This window comes from Megalopta genalis, chromosome 16 (genome assembly GCF_051020955.1).
Source record: "Megalopta genalis isolate 19385.01 chromosome 16, iyMegGena1_principal, whole genome shotgun sequence".
Lineage (NCBI taxonomy): Eukaryota > Metazoa > Arthropoda > Insecta > Hymenoptera > Halictidae > Megalopta > Megalopta genalis.
In genome coordinates this window covers 5,330,784-5,352,406 of record NC_135028.1, presented here as the reverse complement: position 1 = coordinate 5,352,406, position 21,623 = coordinate 5,330,784, and the positions used below count along the sequence as shown (strand labels likewise).

The following is a 21,623-nucleotide window of genomic DNA, read 5'->3' as shown; positions in this document are numbered from 1 at the left end:
ATTAACACTGAATAGATTATAATAAATCCAGAAATAAATAAAACAACTCTAATATATATTAATCCAATCCAATCTAAATACAATAAATAACTAAATTTTATACAATTAAAATTATTAATTACCCATTCAAATAATACTATAAATTTAAATATTTCTATAAATATTCTTGTTAAAAATAATAATAAACTCAGTATAAATATAAATAATCTAAAAATAATCAAAAGATTTATAATTTATAATTTATAATTTAAGATTTTTAGATTTTTAATTTATAATTTAATTTTTTTAATTTTTAGATTTTTAGATTTATAATTTAACATTGACAATTTAAAGAGACGTGCAAGGTAATGTTCGTACGTCACGAAATTGCAGATCTTCTGAATTTATCTTCACCAAATACTGCGGTATTTTATAAAAGCAATAGAATCTAACATTTTATGGTGTGTAATCTTCTAAAAATGAATCTCATAATTTTTAATATGTTTGATATTGATAATTTATGATATACAAATAATAGCAATCGCAGTTTTAATTCATTTATTGACTTTTGATATTCGGAAGCTTATGAAAACGTCGAGTCTTATGAAATACTCGCAATGGCAGCTGCGAACGTTGATTCGAAAGGCATTCATATTTTGCTAATTAATAATAAACTATTCGTTTTAGTATTATTTTTAGGTGAAGTAATCATTACTTTGATAAAAAAGTCGACGTACACTGTCACTATCATCTACCATATTATTTACTAACACAGTATTTGGAGCATATCTTTTTTACTATGTGTGTACATTACTGCGGTGCTTTACCGAACTGCGTACCTTAACCTACACAGTGCAGTTCTGGATATACTCGATCGTAGAGTACCTATACCAAATTCCTAAAATGCTGCAGCGATAACATCTTGATCCTAGGAATTGTAGCTGTGTGTGTACATTTAAAAGAAAATGGGTCATGTCAATCTTGACAAGCAGTAATCGGAACGTCCGCAGTATTTGGCTCGCAGTAATAGATACATAATCGCGTTAATATATGCACACGTATGATTTCCTCACGTTACATTTTTTAAATAAAATTTGTGCTTTCAGAGATCTAATATTTGAAGAAAAGTAAATATATTCAAGTTAAAGAATAATAGATATCGTTCAAGTTGATCAAGATATCACAAGATATCGTTCAATAATAGATATCGTAAAAGGTCTTATTTTCTCTGTCAATGTTCGCCTTATACACCTGGACCGAAGACTAAATTGGAGGAAACACATCTGGCAAAAAAGGAAACAACTAGGCACACAATTGCGCAAAATGTACTGGCTATTAGGACCCAAATCAAAATTGTCAATTCAAAGCAAAATAATAATCTATAAATGCGTCGTAAAACCGACATGGACATATGGAATACAATTATGGGGCTCATCCTCCGTGTCCAACATCGAGATCCTCGAGAGATTTCAGGCGAAACTTCTCCGCATGATAACAAACTCCCCATGGTATATAACGAATAATAACATACGCAATGACCTACAGATACCTACCGTCAAAAATGAAATTAAAAACTTTACCGACAAATACACTGTCAAACTCGAACTTCACCCAAACATGTTAGCAAACGAACTACTAAATGAACAGACTGATACGCGCAGACTCAAAAGATTCAAACCGCTAGACAATAGACACAGATTTCAAGATACTCGAGGTGCAATACTAGACAAGTAGGAAGTAAGTTAATCTCAAAAACAAAACGTGATAAAACCTTTATAGCAATTATATTAGCTAGAAGAAAACCAATGAAGATATGAGCCAGTGGGCGAAATATCTACATATTATGAGTAAATAGCTATAAAATCTTGCTTATTGTTATTTTGTAACAGATTGCAGATGTACTTATCAAAATAATAAAAAAAAGAAAAAAAAAATGTTCGCCTTCGTTGAGAAACCGCAGTAACACCTACACTTATCCTACCGAAACTTTTGCGCGATTCTTCGTCGATCGTGGAATCGATAGCTGCGAAGCGCCGAACGTTTCCGTCTCATCGGGCGTCCGCCGTTACAAAAGGCAACGTTGAAACCCCGTCACGGAGCATCTATGAATCGCATTATCGATTTGTACGCCGGCGCGTTGATCAACGCGGAGAGAACCTTTGAAGTGCGCCGAAGTTCGCGGGGGCTTCCGGAAAGCGTACGGTACGGATGCAGTGAAGGTTCGCGCGCGGAACGAGGCACGTGTGAAGAATGTCCGTGAGCGCGGAAAGGGGAACGGTGTACAAAGGGGATCCTCGAAATAAGCCCCCGCGAAATCATTGGCCTACGCGACTGCTACTATTGTCGGTTCGATTTTACCCAACTCGTCTCGCGGCTGTAAAGAAACCGCTCTCTCTTCCGCCGACTTTCTCTGACAAAACTTCCGAGACATTCGCAAACATTAACACGATTGCACATATTATCTGCCATCCTAACTAAGAGATCTCGTTAAATTCGTCTGTTGGACGACGAAAGCTAATAGAAGATTCAAGTGACATAGAGGTTTAACCCTTTGCAGTCGAAGCTGTTTGAATTCGAAATCCAAGATATGATTTCTGATCTACGGTATTTCTATTTTATATAATTTATTGCGATTTATGCATATGAAATTGAGCCTATTGCAGCAAGTACAATGCAATTTTAATAGTTTTTTAAATATATAAACGGGTCTGATGCTCTCAGAGTGATTTAGAAAAATAGTATAGCAATTTTTAGTGGCGCCTCAGAGTCGCCATTCGAGTGCAAAGGGTTAAATGTTTTTAGAAAAATAATAATGTTTACCGCACTCTCTGCTCTAGCAGTTGCACAACAATGAACAGTGAACAATTATTCTTTTAATCTTGGAAGGTGCTTACGTGCGCAATAAATGCGGTAAAATGGGCCTAAAATGGGCCAAATCCTAATCTGAATGGTAAACAATTTAATATTGTCAATCCTCATTTTTCTAATCGAATCTGTCTCTTTATGTCGAACCAGTACAATGATGGACAGATTAATGTAAAATACAAATTTTCTGCTTCAGTTATAAAAGAGTCGCGTCAGATATAAATTTCATCCTTCTTTTAATATATTTTAACTGATAGAAAATAGCGCTTCGGTCATCTTCGATTACTTCAATTTGTTTGCCATTTAAATTGCTGCAAAAAATCGCTTTAAAAAAAAAAGAAACAATAATTACGATGGATGAATAAATAAGTACATTTCCTCAAAATTGGTGCGAACTGTATAAAATTGCCACGAGGGACTTGACGAGAGGTTCGAACGCGGCGAACCGGGAAGTTTGTCCAACAGACGCGAAGATTCTACGCAAATTTCTGTATATCGAGTTCGGCAAGATCGCTGCGCGTCGTCGCGTCGTTGGAGCGAGAGCGGGGCGTAGTTCGCAAAAACGTCATTTCCGCTGCGGTCTATTCCTCCAACGACCGACGATAATCGATCCTCCGTTTCGCATCGTCTTGTTTCGCTTCCGAATCAAGGCCAGGCGTTTCAAGCACGCTGCTGCGGCTTCGCTTTCGTCACGATTTTTCCGACTCTCGTTTATTACCGGTCGCGAGTGGCAGAGTAAACGACAGAAAAACGGGGAGGGGAACCGAAGTGGCGGAGAGAAACACAAGGATCGTTCTTGCCGCGAAAGAAAAACACAATCCGGCGAGCCGGTGCGGCAGGACGGCGCTGCGCGGCGCTGCGCGGCGCGGCGCGGCGCGCGAGAGTTAGCAAGAACGCGGTGTAGGCGGCACATCAAAGGCGCACCTCGGGCGTGAACGAGCGAGCGGGCACGCGGCTCAAGTAGAGAGCGGAAGACACCGCCACCAATCCTACCACCATCCAATATATTTACTCCGATGGACCACCGCTACCATTGCCATCGCCACCACTGGCAGCGGCCGTGCCAGCGCCACCAATGCCACCACCGTCTCTACCACCGTAACCGACGGCCACGACCACCGTGCAACCACCACACTCGCGAACACATTACACGCTCGAAACGATAGACTTCTGCCGCGAACGTAGACGCGGCCTACGAGCCTGTATGACGGAGCTTCGAATCATCTAATTCCATCCTGGGTTCGCTGGGTGTCTACGATCCTAGCACGCGACGGCTGTTGGGACCATTCGAGTCTCGATGAAAATGCACTTCCGAACGCATTCTATAACGAGTCGATATACGAGCTTACAACGATAGATCTTAGAGCCATTTAATCCCGTCGTCGATTCCTCTGTTCGCCCAACTAACGACTGCGGGACACGATGCTGTTGGGATCGGTCGAGCTTCGAAAATGGAACGAGCTGGCGAACACGTGATACGCTCGCTCTGATGGACTCGTACCACGAACATCGACGCGGTCGGCGAGCACACACGACGGAGCTTAGAGTCATCTAATTCCATCGTCCATACGCTGGATCAATGGCTTTAGCACACGAGGCTGTTGGGACCGTTCGAACTAAAAAGCAAACTCCTTGGCGAACTATGATCGCGAACTAGGAAAACTACGTGGATCAACGACTCTAGGATATGAACGCCGGTGGAACCCCAGTCGAGCTTTTAAGGAAACCCATTTTTGCGAGGGACCCTGCGAGCTTGTAAAGATAGAGCCGAAGATCGATCAATTCTATCGTTAAATTCTACCCGCTGATATTTAGCGATTCTAGGACGTAACGCTGCTGGCTGCATTTGGGCTTGGAAGAAGACGTAAACACATGGTACAGTCGTTCTGCTAGACGTTCTGTCGCGGGTATCGGCGCGTGCAAGCTTGCCTAGTGAAGCTTAACCCTTTGCACTCGAGTGGCGAGTCCGTGGCGCCAGTAGAAATTGTTACACTATTTCTCAAAATAATTGTAACAGTACCAGATCCGTTCGCATTTCACGAACTGTTCAAACTGCGTGTATTGTACCTGCCAATAGGCTCAATTTTCATATGCATAAACTGCATTAAATCGTATACAATGAAAGTATCGTGGATCAGAGAATATTGTTTCGATTTCGAATGAAAATAGCTCCGACTGCAAAGGGCTAGAATCGTCTAATTTCATTGTCGATGCTCCATCTCCGGATTAATCACTTTAGGATACAGTTGATGTTGCAGTCATTCGAGCATAGGAGGAAGCGCAGTATGCATGCGCTGTGAAACCAGATACGCTGTACCGGCTTCGTTACACTGAAACGCGGCAATATCTACGTAAAGGAAGGTTTAGCGATAATGACAAGACCGTTCGTTTCTGTTATAGCTTGGCTTGCTTCTTCCAAAGTCAAGGAGCAGACGGAGTTGAGCCCTTTGCCGCGTCCCTTCCCACGTTTCCCTGATACGGCTTTAGTGGATGTGATTATTCCAAGTGGCACAAATTCTCTGCGCAATCTTTCATCGACCACGCCATCGTTCAGAGCACTTTACGTACATTTCGAGAATACTTTCGAATTCGTTCTGAGACTATTGTCTATGTTTCACGTGGAATACAGATCTCGTCGAAATGAAAAATATCGTTTCGTACGTAAGTATTCCAGGTATGCCGAATACCACTGGTCGATTCGGCAATAAAAATTTCAAACGGGTTAACGCATCGTGCCTCACGCAGGATGAAGCCCCAATGTCTTCTCACCCTCGAGCCGACCACTTTTCACTTTCATTCGTTCTCGACCCTGTATGTTTCTCTTTTCCGGGCAATTCCTCGACATCAATCCTAGTTTCCCTTCCACCCCCTCGAACAAATGTCTCCATTTTCACCCTATTCGTTTTGTTCACGAGTTTCCCACCCCTCGACTACCGTTGATCCTCTATTTGCTCGTCCCCCCACTGCTCCCCCTCGGGCGATCCTCCTTTGTCCTCCTGCGTCGGGTTCACCGTTTTCCTCCCTCTCTCACCCCCGTGGACCCCGTTCCTCATGGTCGCGTCCCCGTTCGTTGTTCGTACATCCGTGTGTATATCGGGCCGGAGCAGAGTCCCGACGCGGCGCACAGAGTCGGTTCACCGTACGGTGGACCCGAGAGAGGAGTGTTTGATCTCACCGCCAAGCCAGATCGGCAAAAGGCCTTTTTCTGCGGGCCCCGAGAGAGCTTGAAGTCGACCTCAAAGACTTGACTGATGACTTGCGGCCACGACGACTCTCCGGCAGAGAGCCGCTCTCCGCTCTCGGGCCCCGCGAATCAACGCGGAGAACGAGGAGAGACGGCGGACCCGAGAAAGACCGACAGTCCCGGCGAAAATAAAGTGGAAGAAGGTGGTCCCCGTCCGCGCGAGCCTCGATCCCGATGTTCCTAGCGGAGGACACCGATTTCTTCGGTAGACACGTGCCTACTCGCGTGTCCACCGTTTTGGGATTCCCCGGGCTGACCGGCACCTACGCGGCCCGGGATTTCGCCTGCCTGTGATCATGTTACCCGTTGATCGATCGCATTTTCTCGATAATGAATCTTTGTCCCCTTCGGGCCACGCGGACCATTCGTTCGATCTTTCTTATGCAACTTTCGGGTAGTGCGCATAGGGTTAGCAGATTTTTCAAGATTTTTCGTCGCCTTTAGCTAAATGTTATGGTGTCACCAAAACGTACGGGGAGTACGCTGCAGGTCCTACATTTTGAGCACTCGTACCTTTTACCTCGATTTACAATCGTAGGTGATTGATACAGACGGTTGCATCGTTTTCAAATCTGTGCAATTTTTGCGTAGAATTGATTGATTTTTATTTGAAAATGTTGCAGGTTGCAAGCGTTTGTCAGGACTGCAGGAGCAATAGAAATAAACGTTTATTGCAGAGTTTCAATAAACGCACGATACTACCCAAATTTTTGACACACCGACCGTCAATAATGTTTCTGTATAGCCAGTAGCTATTACAGTAGAGATCGCATTGCAAAATTTAAATCATTATAACTTTCGGTAAAGGAGACCGGGGTTAGGAGTTCCGGGGGTGAGTTGTTCCGATGGTAATACATTTTTCGAATAAAAAGGAATTGCGTTACACTTACAATTGTTTTGAAAGCGTGGACCGATCACGCCACGCGACAGCGAATTGTGTAGTTTTAGACAAGATAGTAGTCACATACTAGGTAAGTAGATATTTTATAGTCACTATATAATTACTTAATTCAATTAATTTAATCTCAATTTTTATTATTATTACTTAATTTTTTTTAATTTCAATTACTCAACATCGACATCGTCTATTGTCCTGTTCTTATAAATCGAATAATATTTAAGAACATGTTGTAATAGCATTTATTAATATATAAATAATAAAATTGTTTATATAAAAAATTATATAAACAAGATATTTTTATACATCGTCGCACATGTCAATTGGGGCTAGTTGTTCCCGTGATTCGGGGCATATATTGTTATCATAGCAACTTACCCCTTCTCAAATGTACAAATAGTCTCTGTTTTGTTGCGATGCATACTCTAAATCACAGCCTAGGGAAGAATGGATTTAGTGCGCGTTGCGCAAGAACTGAGCTCATACCAAATGTATAAAGAAAGTAAATGCTGTGTCATATATTTGTCCGAACTGTGATTCTGACGAGTCGTTCGACGATATCTAATTTTATTTCGATTGAAAGGTTATCTCCATTAGGTTTAAGTGAAGTTGTTCCTAAATTATCGTATATATAATATTAGATTATCATTTTCATTTGACTACATTAATGTTTGTGCCAAAGATAGTACATATTTTTCTTTCAAAAATATATAAGTATATTTCTGTTAATTCGAAGTTAATAAACAAACTTTATTAATAAACCTGTGTTTCATTTCATCGGAGGATGTATTATCTCATTAGAAAGTAACATTCATTTCTTAGTAACAACTTACCCCAGAGCGTAAACAATTTACCCAACAACTGGGTAAGAAGTTCCGCTGGAGTTGACCACGAAAAAACGAGTTTCTGTGAAAAACTTATCGCAACATATTAAATTTGAGTGAACAAAATCTTAAAGTATAACAAATGTAACAATAAATTAGTCAGAAGCGAGAAAAGTGACTGCATTATATCTTAGTCGATTCTTATGTTTTCTCAGAATCGGAACTTCTAGTCCCGATCTACCCTACTACGTAACATTCTTCCGAGACGTTTCAATCAAATGTACCCGGGTTCGGTAACAACTGTACAACCATTCAAAAATATACCCCTCACGCAGTTGAAAAAATCGAAGTCACCGTCGTTTCCAACTAACCGTCGTTTAAACTAACACTGCCGTTCTTGGCTCGCACGTTACAAAAGGTCCCGTTATAGGACGAATCGAAGAGAGAGAGAGAGAGAGAGCCCATCATCTCTAGATCATTAACACGTTCCGTGCTACGTGTACCATCGATGGTACAATAATTATATTATAATAATTAATTATATATATTATATTATAATAATTAATTGTCATGCGGTCAATGCGTGTCAAGTATTAGTAGATGTATTGGTCACGTTAATAACGTAAGTCTTACTTTAACCCGTGGCACTCGAATGTAGCGACGCTAAAAATTGCTACACTGTTTTCAAAAGAATCTTCGCATTATTAAATTTATCTGTATTCGATAAATTAATAGATAATAGAAGTGTTCTATAATCGTACACGTTCAATTTCATATGTATCAAACAAAAACAATCTTAACAAGTGTAAATACTGTAGGTTGAAACGAATGTCTTCATTTTGGAGTTAAAATAGTCTCGTGTGCAAAGGGTTAACACGTTCCGTGCCACGTGTACCATCGATGGTACACGCTTGCATGTTTACTTAGTGAACTGAACAAATTGTTTACAAGAAATTTAGAACCGAAGAATCAATTTCCACCGCAAGAATGGGCGTTGATAAGTTTTTGTTACGTTGTTATGTGTACGAGAATGAATAATTGCACGTAATACATCAAGTTTTAGTCAAATATCAAAGTGTGAAGATTCGAGTAAAAAAAGCTCGGCACGGAACGTGTTAACAGACTGTTAAGCACAAGGTTGCAGCGTGTAGACCGAATCACGGGTGGCGTAGTACAGTAGAAAACGAAGCACGCACTCGAACTATCAACAGGTCGCACTACATCGGGGCCCAAAGGAACGCGTGGGACAGTCTCGGACACGGTCGGATCCGATCCGGCGCGAACCAGAAGCCTCGGGAACCGTCCGAAAACTCGTCAGTGATAATCGATAACGCGCGTCCTGCGAGGATGGTCCTGCACGTGATCATGAGAAGCGCGATCGCAGAAGAAACACCGGGAGAGAAAAAGAGTGAGAGAGTGAGTGAGAGAGAGAGGGAGAGTGATATGAAGACAGAGATAGAGAGAAAAAGAGAGGGGGAAGAAGAGAGAAGGAGAGAGAGAAAGGGAGTATCGGGGGCTAGGCAGGTCAGCGTCGCCGACGGCTGGCTGGGCTCTGGGGTATACGAGGAAGAGGAGCGTTGTTCTCGGGCCCAGCATTCGGAGGGGATGGCTCGGAGGAGAGGAACTGTCGGCTCCTTTGAAGTCGGTCGGTACCGTGTGTAATTAGGCCGCCGCTCCCCACCCCGCCCTCAGCCTCTGATCTCGCCGCGCTGTGTCGCTAATTGCTCACCGCCCCACGGCAGAAGCATCGTCGTCGTCGCCGTCGTCGTCATCATCGTCGTCGTCATCGTCGTTGTCGTCGTCATCATCATCGTCGTCGTCGTCGTTATCCTCACCCGCATGTACGTCAGGGTCCATCGTCGTCGCCGCTATCGTTATCCTCGGCCGCATCTACCACGTCAGAGTCCATCGTCGTCGTCGACGTGGACGTGGGTACGGACGCGACCGTCAGTCGTTTCGGCCGGCGCGACTCCCCACAGGTATAACGAATAGACAACCTGCTAGGTCTAACACAACAAAGACGGTGCATTCAATTCCTAGCTGGAAGCTCAGCACGAGTTGGACCGAAACTATTTCGTCGGACGTGCTTCGGTAGCCCCGTTCCATAACTGGCCAGGCCCGAAGTGGTTTCTTGTAGCGGCAGATTGCGACTTTGTTGCGTTCCTCGGCGAGCACACGCGAGAGATAGTCCCCACGCAGCTCCGGCCAGCATTTAGGAAAACCGCTTTCGGGCTCTCTCCCGTACGGCCCTCCTCTTTTTTTCTCCAGTGCTCCTCTTCCCTTTCTTCTTCTCTCTTTTCGCTGTTCGACCGGCGATAACTGGCTCCTCGAGATTTACACGTACCAGATATACCAGTCGACGCTTTATCACCGTTAAATAATTGACACGGCCGATTTACGGGCGCCGACGCCGCGCCGCGACGCCATTCAAATCGTGATTGATCGTCCTTTCGGCGGCGGAACACCGGTCGCATTCGGGGCACCGACGATTGCCCGGACTTTTGTTGCTTTCTACGTGAAAGATACGCGGTCTTCTCTTTTCAGGCTGCGCCACTCTTGTTCCAATCTCCGAAGCACATTTAGGAGATTATTCTCTTCTGGATCGTTTTCCGGGCCACTTCTTCCTCGGCGAAGTGGAACTTCGGCGTTCCGCGACCGAATCTTATTCGTTCTTCGTACGATTTGCTTCGCGAGTGCAGTCGGTGCTTTTGTGGAAAGAGAGGAGCACCTTTTTCCCCACTGGCAGATTAATTCGGCGAAGCTTCTCGCAGTATTTCTGTCGCTTTTTGGAGAATCTGCTGTTGCTCGTGAAATTCTATTTCGCTTGTCTTGAATGTTCTTTTTGCTTTATACGACATTCATTTTCCAATCGAGTGATTTTTTTCATTGAGAAGGTTCACAGAGACCTAAAGTAAGATCGAATGGTCGCGATAAAAATGTTGTTGCAATCGGTGTAAAAGTTTACATCAATGTAGATACCATGGAATAAAAGCGTTCGTGAATGGTAACAGCTACCATGATGACCACTTGTTACAAAAATCTTGCATTTTAATTCACATTTACTGCGAGTACCGTATTTATCGCAAAACTCTGGTTATAATACTAAATGCGGAATGCTATCATTGTGGACACGACCCAGCAGATTTTCCTGTCCCACGTACAGTTAGGATTCTTTACGAGTCACTCTAACGCCACTCCTGTAATTTTTGACGTTTACAATCCGGCTGTAACAATCTCCCGCCAAGGAAAAATGTTTGGCCCATAATTTCCGCCTCGCAACGAGACAATGACTTGTATTCAGGACATTCAGCTAGCTAGAAAGGTGCTGCGAAACGCGCGAGAACTTATGTTTATCGCGAATGCCAGAGATGCTTTACGAAATAATGCAACGTATTGAGATATTTCATCGCACGGCTCGTTTAACAAAAGGATATCAAATTTGATTTATCGAATAGGACGAACATGAACATTTGTTACAGGTATCATCAATAATTCGTTTAAAAAGTAATACAACTGAAAGTGAATATTGTACATCAACGTAGATACAGTGAGTCACAGAATTATTGGCACACTTTTTAAAACGCAATAAATTTGTCAAAATTGAACTAAATAAATTTTGTCTAGATGATAGACGATGACTTTTTTAAAAATTTTGTTATTACTTGGAGTAACAAAAAAAGATAAGGACTCTCGTTTTTTAACTTTTTTATCTGAGAATATAGTAAAAATTAAAAAAATGCCTCTCGTACATTTCGGTAACTTACACGCGCATTGAAAATTTGATCGAAATCGGTTCACACAGAGTTGAGTTACAGGCGTCGAAAGATCTTAAAAAATTTAGATTTTTTATAGTTTCTACTCAAAATCGTGACAAAACTGCGATTTTTGCCATCTTTATTCTGACGTAACTCGTAACAATGTCAACCGATTTCCATACAATTTTCAGTATGCATATTATTTACCAAGATCTACGAATGATATTTTTTAAATTTTTGTTATAGGCTCAGATAAAAAAGTTAAAAAACGAGAGTTGATTATTTTTTTTTGTCATTCTAAGTAATAGCAAAATTAAAGAAAAATTATTTTAGTCGTCGTCTAGTAGACTAGTCACACTATCGTCTAAAAAATATTCAAGTCAATTAGTTCAGTTTTAAAAAAGTTATTGTTTTTTAAAAGGTGTTTCAAAAATTTGTGGACTTACTGTACATCAAAATGTACCATTTCATCTAGTTAATGGTTAAGAGTAGATATTATATAATTCCGTAATACTGAAATGCATCAAGAATTGTTTCAACCCTATTCTAATCCTTTAGGCTAAGGAAGGGATGGCGCGTCCAGGTAAAAAACAACTACCAATAATTTTCCAGATAAAATTTTTTAAATATCCATTTTGATAGCATTTTTTACGCTAATTCGTATTATGAAAAAGTTACTTTGCCAACTCATTTCTTTGTTAATAAACAAATCTTTTCTATGAAAACAAGCATTGGATCGCAAAAATTGTACCCAATTTTTTTCTACATCATGTACGCAAACTGCAATAAAAATATCAGTTCGAAAACTTTATTATTGTTCGAGTTATATCAATTTTAATGATAATTATTGGCACTACGGCCATTTATATATTTATCAGCGACGGGCAACATTTTATTCCAGCGCTTGAATGAAACTGTTAAAATTTTCAATTATTTCTGATATAACAATTATTTTTTAACTTTTAACTTTTCTGTTCTAAGAAAACAATTATAAATCCGTTGAAACGTTTGGAGAACCATATATTTATGCGTAAATATACAAAATTTACCTTTTCGAAAACAGGAAAAGGTTCTAATTGGACAGTGAAAAAGTTAAAGTTCTTTCAAACAAATATTTGTTCACGTGTTTTGATCCGTGTCATTTTTAACACAATTGTAGACCTGTATTCTAGTATACGTGTACATGTGTAACAAAATCCGTTTAAAATTTATTCTCAATGATCTTAGAACTAGTATTAATGAAAGTACTTTGAAAAATATATTACTCTTAAAACTAATCGCTGAATACTAAACATATATGTAAATAATGTCTTGTTTTATCCAATCTTCTTATTAATGTAAACGAATAATAAAATAATTGTATAAAATTCACGATTTGCTTACTCACCTATATTTATCCTATATTAAATTTCGTAAGTAATGCTAAATAACTGAAAAATAATATAAACTTCTATAGCTTACTTTAAAAAATCTGTTAAGAAATAAATGTTCTTTCAGAACTTTTATTAATCAAATATAAAATAACATTGAACATTTATAACAAATTTAAAGTGTTAACGTAAAAGTTAACTGAAATCAGAAAAAAATAATTCAGAAGTTAGAAGTTTACTAAATAACCTATACATATAAAAGTTTGCAGTTAAATTCAAGCCCTGTTTTATTCGAATAACGATTAAGAAATGACGACTATCGAATACAATTTTATTCAACACTGTCGAATAAATATCCCCAATAGAATAAAAATTTATCTAGATAACGATCTATCCGAAGAGGAATTCTTTTTAGCGAATATTTTATTCAAACAATGATTACTCATTATCAATCATAAATTATTCGCATAATGCTTTATTCAAATAAGCTATTCGACTAGAGATCGTAAAATTATTCGAATAATAATACGAATAATGTTGAATGTTTTCGTTTTTACGTAATTTTATAAGAATGATCGATATAACTCGAACAATAATAATGTTTCCGAGCTGAAATTTTTACTGCAGTTTACTGCAATCCGATTTTTGTTTCAGAAGAAAAATTAGTTGACAAAATAACTTTTTCACAATTATCTGAGAAATTACTGAAATCTGATTTTCGCTTGGACACCCTCCCTTAAAATGAACCAAGGAAAATACGTAAACTACCAGCTGTTACACTTTCCCAAAACATAAAACCATCTTCAACACTTTGCACTCGGTTGTCCCTTCTGAGGGAACACAACATTGATAATTATTATAATTACACTATTATAATTAATTACACATATTGATAATTATAATGAGGCTTCTAAAACTAACAACTTTTGTTTCATATAATCTGTATCAATGCAATTTTGTATCGAATTTTATTCAATCATACTAATCGACGATCTATTATTGTATATTTTCTTTGACACTAAACCTATAGCGCCGGTTAAAATTACGTGTGTCACATTCTCTTGCCTGAAAGCTGTTTACATTATAAAGACTCTTTCACAGGAGATGATCGAAAAACATGTCTTAATTCAAGCCTGGATAATGATCAAACGGACGAAAAATCCGCATAAATTCAATCTTTTCAGTGGCGAAGCAACGCACGTCGGTCAGTTCTAGTCTTCGTTACGTTTAATCTCGAAGCGTTATTTACCGCTTAGCGAATAAACACGTTGACGTTTTTGGTAGGCGATCGGGGAGGATCCCCCGGTGCAAAACGGGTTAATAAAATAATGCTTCGTCTGGATCGATGGAAATGTTACTGAAAAAATAAGAATACGAATGGCTCATGAAACTCGGGATCGCATGTATACACCTTTCACGTTCCGAAGGTAAATCTCAATCGAAGCTGCGCCGACAAAAACGATCGGTGGGGATTTGGCTCGTGAATCTCTCCGAAAATGAACTTCTAAAGAGGAAGAGGACGGCGTCCCGCGGGCGCAGCAAGGTAAAAGCGAATGATAAGAAATAGAGAGGCACTAACGACGAGCGGAAAGACAGAGAAGGAGGAGACGGACGAGCCAAAGAGATCGAATCGATGCGTTGACTATGCGCGGCGCGGGAGATCACAGACGGAATCCCGACGTAAACAGGCTTAAACTATAATGTCTGGCGTTCCGACTCTCTTGCCAGAATACTTGTTGCTCTTCTGCCCTTTGATGTCGGTCATGCACTGCTCCAAATCAATTTGGACTCATTAACGGGCTGGAACACGGTGCCAAAGGATATCCGAAGCAAATATCGCGTGGCATTAACCTTGCCTCTTTTAGCAGGTGCCGCGGCGGAGTGCAGCCCCCTTTCTCGGCCTTCCTTTTGTCCTTCCACCGCTTCCGATCCCCTATTTCGGGAGAGACGCGCTCACGCGGAATCCTCCGGCGATTCCTTAAAGCCTCGACCCGATCGACCCGATCGACCTCCGTTTATCGAAATCGGAATCTGTATTTTTAGGGACAGACCGGTCGGGCCTCTTGGGATTAGACTTCAAAGCGCTGCACGGAATTCTCTATCCAGGCACGCTTCGGGTACGAACGATCGCGACGTCGGGATCAGACTGTTGTTTTTCGGGATTTAACCTTTCAAGACCTGTGACGCCGCTTTGCGGCACCATTTATTTTGGAACGCCACCGTGCGAATGCCTAGAATCCGGCTAGATCCTACGATTAGCGCCTCTTTGAAGTCTTTCGAGATGCTACGGATTGATGGTTGCACACCGAGCCACCATATTTAGGTACACAAGCCGAAGCTTCGTCGTTTGCCCGCGGCGCGTATCGGGTTTTTGTTATGTAAAATTCTCCCTAATCGACGCGGCCTGTGCACAAAAACGGATAATCTGAGAGGTCATTTGGTTCAGTTTTGAAAATGTTATTGCGATTTATATGATGTACAAACACTCTTCAGTTCGTCACTGTATGTATCAGCAGGATTTTTCATTCCTACTTCCAAAATGCCAAAGATTGTTTCAACGTCAACTACAAAGATGTGAAGAGATAAGAATCTTGTACAATGTTTATATAAGCTGTACAATATATATATATATATATATATATATATATATATATATATATATATATATATTGTACAGCTTATATAAACATTGTACAAGATTCTATATTTATTCTATATATATATATATATATATATATATATATATATATATACAAGATTCTTATATATTCTATATATATATATATATACATACGTATCATAGTGGTAAAGAATTGAAAATACAGCAAATTCTCTTCAATTGTCCCTCGGCTTGTAAACAAAAATGTACAATTTGAGAAGATACGATTATTCGAGCCATGCGACTCATTTTTACAGTCGTTGACGATCGGTAGCTACAAAAACGAGCTGTAAAGCTCGAATAATCGTATCTCATATATCGAAATTTTTCATTTTTGTGTTGTACAATCTAAGCGTCAATTAGAGAGAATTTACTGTACTCCTTTTTGCGGGACGATAATGGTTTTAACTAAGGCAGAATGTCAATTGAAACGAAACAGCGAATTTTTGTGCAGAAGGCTCGTTTAAACTGCAACGTAAGATCAGATTTTGCACGTGAACGTGTTTTCATTATCCGCACGTTAGATCGGAGTGCTTGCCAACGTTGCCAGCAGTTCATTGTTATTTAATTATCCGACGTCTGTTACGGAACTGACCCATATCGGACGGTAGTATCAGCCGCTATTGTAGTTGTAAAATACCCTGAGCGTGAGTTGCTAAATCAGTCATCGGCTACATTTGATCCGATGTTAAAAAAAAAAGAAAAAGCAGAACCAGCAATTACGAAATACTTTCTCCGCGCTTAGTATTTTATGTAACAGCATACTCTAACCGAGAGTATGTCCGCGGTATGTAACATACGATACGTCGACAAAGATAATGAAACGCTCCGCAGCATCCGTCGAATCTACGAAGATACGATATTTTCGTCGTAACACGAACAAATTGCAAGAAGAACGACGAGAACGGTTGAAAATTCTTGAAAAAACGGTCGGCTCTCTGAATTTAAAACATCCGCGGAAGTTTGTTCGCGAAATTAGCGAAGCAAATGAACCGGTCGGAGTTCAAATTCTGTATAGCCGCGCTCGCGGATGCTGCGCCAAGTGGAAACAAAACGAAATCCGGCGGGCTTGCCGGCATTCTTCTCGGAGTGTTCACGAAAATAGTGGAATTCTTAGGGCGGCTCGCGCGTTCCTCCTGCTTCGATAAATTAAAATAAAATTCCTTGGCCGTCAAGGACGTCTCGAACGCTTCGAAGAATTCAAATTTAATTAATCGCGGACGGGGAGAGCAAAGAGAGAAGAGAGGCAGAGAGAAAGAGAGAAAGAGAGAGAGAGATAGTGAGAGGGGGAGGGAAGGGGAGAGAGAGATAGTTTTGGCGCCACGTACTCCTGACAGAAGGCACCCCCCGAGAGCTGTCGACAAAGAACGACGATAAATTTAGGCGTGTCGCCCGGGTCTCGCGGTTTGTCGCGTGTGTCTAGATTCGCGGCTGTGATTTATTATGTGTTCGGGGATCGCGTGCGTCCTCGTTCGAGCCATGTGTCGCCTCCAACTTGCTTCGACTTAGTCTGAAACCGGGGCTTAAGGAAGTTCCACGACTTAGAGGCATTTGCAATGGTTTCAACGGAGGGGTTCCTCCCCGCAGGTTCAACCAGTTTCGGCATTTCTTTGCTCAACTTTTTACCGGCAGATTAGCTGCGGAACTTCAACGCAATTAAAGCTGCCGTTATTGCAATTTCATTTCAGACGAGACCACGCCGACTTCTCTTATTTAACACTCGAGGTGCGAACATCCTCGACGAAAATGTTATTCCAGATACGTTGGTTTTTCTACGAATTTGAATGAAACATGTAGAAGTCTAAAACTCTATACTGTCAGAAATTGGACAATCGAGTAACGATATTGTTACGGCGACTTGTCCAAATCAAGTCGCTGTAATGTGAAACTGCCCTGTTGTGAACAACTGCTTAAAAATAATAGAAGATAGGGGTTGCCACGGAAGAGTGTTGCCAACGGACAATCGAAGAGTCGAGATCGGACTGTCGAACGAGCAACATTTCAAATTGAAAGATCTAAAATATAATTGTATCGAGCTGTGTCAAAGTTTCAATATTGTAAATAAAATGCGAGAGAAAAACGGAGCGATTCGCAACAATATTTACACTCTGGGTCCGCATAAACCAAAGCATCGACGTTCGAGCGATGACAATAAGACGACTTTAAGGATTTTCTTGTGCCCGCAGAATAAAAATCATTCGCGCGTGTCTATTGTAAGGATTTTCTGCAACTGCTCGAAATCGAACGGAGTATTTTTTAACATTCAAACGACCGCTCACGAGATTTCACGTATTCTCTATGCTGAGAACGAACAATTGACGAACAAATCCAAACAACCGGAAAATGAAGATGTTTGGACAAAAGACAGAACCATAAATCTAGAAGCTTTTCGAAGCAATTCTAGAGTAAAAATTTTACCAGAAGATGCCCAAAGCATACACCGCAATGTGTATTCTTAGTAAAACTTGGTAAGTCTTCAAGTAAGCCTACGGGAAATAATACGCAGTCATTTAAGTGTTAATCACTGAAACAAACTGATGGTACTGCGACAGTAATTAAAAATTCTCGAGGCATTTTCGTTTCTCCTGTTTCAGTTAGCGGTAAACAATTACGAAATGCAGTGGAGCCTCGATTACCCGGGATAAGTAAAGTGTCATTGATGTTCGGACAATAGAACAGTTACTTGCAATCAGATACGGTGCCCTAGTTCGAATTTTTATCGATTTATTTAGTAAATCGTTTTCCAAATGAATTGTCTTCGATCCAGCAAACTGCACGTGAAACGTATTTGGACGATAGAGAATTCTGACATTGGCTATTCTGAAATTTAGCTACCATGTATCATTTATTAATCGTGCCTTTTATAGTAAAACGACCTAAACATTGGACAAAAGATCATATGCTGCTGCGTTAAAGAACCGACTAAATGATCGACGAACAACACGTTACGCTTCTGCAGCAAGATCATGAACAATAGGCTGGAGCACAGAAGTATCTCGCGGCTGCGCGTGCTGGCAAAAGTCAAACGACCCTTAGATGCCGCTGGTCGGAATTGCGTGGAGACCAGGTTCAAAGGCTTTCGCTAAATCGTACTTGAAAGTTCAAGCTCGAAACGTAAGCAAAGGATCTGACCCAGGGGGGAGAGCCAGACCGGAGTGCGGAGGAGGAAGCATAACAGGAGGCCGTGAAAGCATAACCAAGAGATGATCAAAGAGCGTTAAAAGAGGACCGGGTTGTCTTCTGCTACCCGTTTTACGGTGTGTCTATGTGCACACGCGTGTAAACAGGCCACCCTCTCGGCGAAATAAACGCCAATGGAAATCGACTTTCCCCTTAGGCGATGTCCATTGTCTTTCGCCTGCTTCGAAATTCTTTACGATTCATCGTCCTCGACATTCCCATGAAATGGCTCAATGGTTCTGGAGCACGCACGATTAAAACCCCCGCGCTTGTACAAAATATCGTGTAATCTGGTTTTAGTTAATTGGAAAAAAGCAATTTTTATTTTGTATACAAATTTTTGCGGTCCGATTGTCGCGATAAGTATTTCTACGTGTATTTAATTAATTTTATATTGTGAAACGAATAACGGGGGAGTTATTTTGAACTAAATCTCAGTCCTACTAACAAAAAGCAACGTAGAATGTCATTTTCACAGTGTAACCTTGTGAACTTAATTATGTGAAACTGTAAATGTTCATTTGTTTGGACGTTTCTTTTTTTTGAAGTTGTTATAAACTTATGGCAAAGACATAGACAATTCGTCTTGAAGAATATGATATTTATAACGAAATTATCCGGATCATAAAGCTCCTGGACCGCTTCGTCGGCAAACACATTTATTTATTTACTAATAAAACAACTTCAAACTAAATGATTTGTTTATAACCAATTGTAATGCTAATCGAGAATCATTTCGAAAGAAGATAGCACAACGATTTTCTGCATTCTAAAGCGTTCGCATCGTTGGACACCTATGATACTTCGATTTAATAACACGTAAAATAGTTGACGCCACGCAACAAGCGCATCTATCCGTCACTATCCACAATGATCTGATTTATTAACACCTAACTCTGAGAATAATGGAATCTGCCGTACAACAGAGACAGCTTTACAAATAACATCTAAACATCTTCTGCAGTAACATTTAACTACCAGTCTCGAGTCACGGAAGCATGCACGAATTTAGAGAAGCAAATTCCCAGGGACATGAAAATTTCACATTCCCATTACCGCGGCACCCCGTAGGACCGGCGAAAGAGACTCGCCCCCCAGTAGGGGTCGCAAACGACTCACCTGTATTTCCGTCTTCATCTTCACGGCACAGTTTCGCGTCCTCGAATATGGAGTTCTGGCAGCAATGAGCCGGGGTCGCACCCCCGGAAATCCTCGGCGGTCCGGGTCACCCCTGGATCATCTTCGATCGCTGGTCTTCGCCGAGTGGTTTTCACGAGAGAGACACGCCGCGGGGTATCGTCATACCGTGGAACGGTGTCGCGTGCGATGAACGATCGATGAACGGAGAGACTGGTGGCTGAGGGTTGAAGCTGGAGAGTGGAGTCCACGTGGCGTCTGGACGCATGAAAAACATGAGGACCGAGTCCAAGCTGGACTGGGCTCGACGCACGTCCCGGTTGACGGTTCGCGGCACACTGCCGCCACTTTCCGCTTCGCACGCTTCCTCTTCTTCTCCTTCTTCGTTCCTTCCGCCGAGTGGCGAAGGCGAACCCTTCTTCCGAGTCACGAGGAGCCGGTGCGCGCACGTGCCAGCCACGGCCGAGGAACAGCGACCGACACCTCCTCTTCTTCGCGCTTCACCCTTTCTCTTTCTTCTCGCCTCTCTTTCTCTCCCTTTCCCTCCCTCACTCTCTCTCTCTCTCTCTCTCTCTCTCTTTCTTTATCTCTCTCTTTCTCTTTCTCTCCTCTGCTCCTCTCCGTCGCGGCCTCTTTGTTGCCGGCGGCCTCTTCTTGCTCTTTTGCCGCTTGTTTGTTGTGGGTGTTTTCTTTGACGGCTGCCTCCGCGTCGCTCTTTTTCGTACCCGGAAGAGCACAGCCTGCGGAAGATTAATTGACGGAGACCCCCGCTAGGGGCGGGAGAACGCTCTTTCCAATCGGCTTCTCCTCTGTCCCCCTGGCCGACGACGCTTTCTCCAGGCCAGTTTGTCCGGCCGATTGATCGTCAGCCGATTTCTGGAGACACCGGCACTCAAAAGTCCGTCTTGTACCTGCTTCCCTCTCCCCACGATGGCTTCCTCGATAACCCCCCGGGAGACGCGGCCTTTTCTCAGGACTCCGCCGCAGGAAAATTCACCTTGCACCTGCCGCGTCTTCGACTGCTCTACCAACTCTTTCTCGCAGCGTTTCATGCACAATTTTAGCAATAATTTAGCTATACGGACAATTGTCTCCTTGGATGACTTGTATTCGAATCTTCGAATCCTCTTACCGCCACCCAGATAATACGCCTTGCGAGACTTCAAATTCAATGAATAATCGTTTCGACTTTCGTTCAGAAATGCCGTATTCTTACACCGTGATGAATCAGATGAAGGAAAACGTGTGACGCACGAGCCGATGCGGATGCGCTGGCGAGCAGCCGAAACGAACTATCAGAGTCGAAGTCCCTCCGTGTCATCGGATTTCTCGTGACTTTCGAGTGCAAACTGTCCAAGACCAAGTGATCGGGGTTCCTCGCTGCAGCGGAGCTAGCCGCTGACTGACAATCGGGCCAGGTTAAGCCGCGCGAAGTAACCAGACAATAAAATTTCCGAGAAAAGGGCGGGGGTAAGCATCGAGTCAGAGGGAAATGGGTAGAGAAGCGCGAGGGTGGGGCGCCAAGGTCTCGGCTACGTCAAGGGTAGTTTCGATTACGTGCCTCGGGCGGCTTTGCTTCTGTCGTGCAACGGTGCAGATAATCTTGAAGCGTTTGCATAATTACTTCTTCACTGCTAATATGGAACTTTAAGCGACAATATCTCGGAAGTGAAAACATGTGTGATTCGCGTCGTTCTTCCTTGCAGCTACAG

The 21,623-nt window shown here is 41.8% G+C and overlaps 1 protein-coding gene across 1 annotated transcript in view; it reads right to left on the bottom strand.

Moving 5' to 3' along the window:
* The window catches only part of Notum (palmitoleoyl-protein carboxylesterase notum), a 54,216-nt gene extending 32,928 nt beyond the window's left edge, over positions 1 to 21,288 (bottom strand). The window contains exon 1 of the mRNA XM_033482830.2: positions 19,894 to 21,288. Within this exon, the coding sequence (XP_033338721.2) occupies positions 19,894 to 19,911 (18 nt within the window). The 5' untranslated portion in view covers positions 19,912 to 21,288. The remainder of the gene's footprint in view (positions 1 to 19,893) is intronic.
* Positions 21,289 to 21,623: the final 335 nt, after the last annotated feature.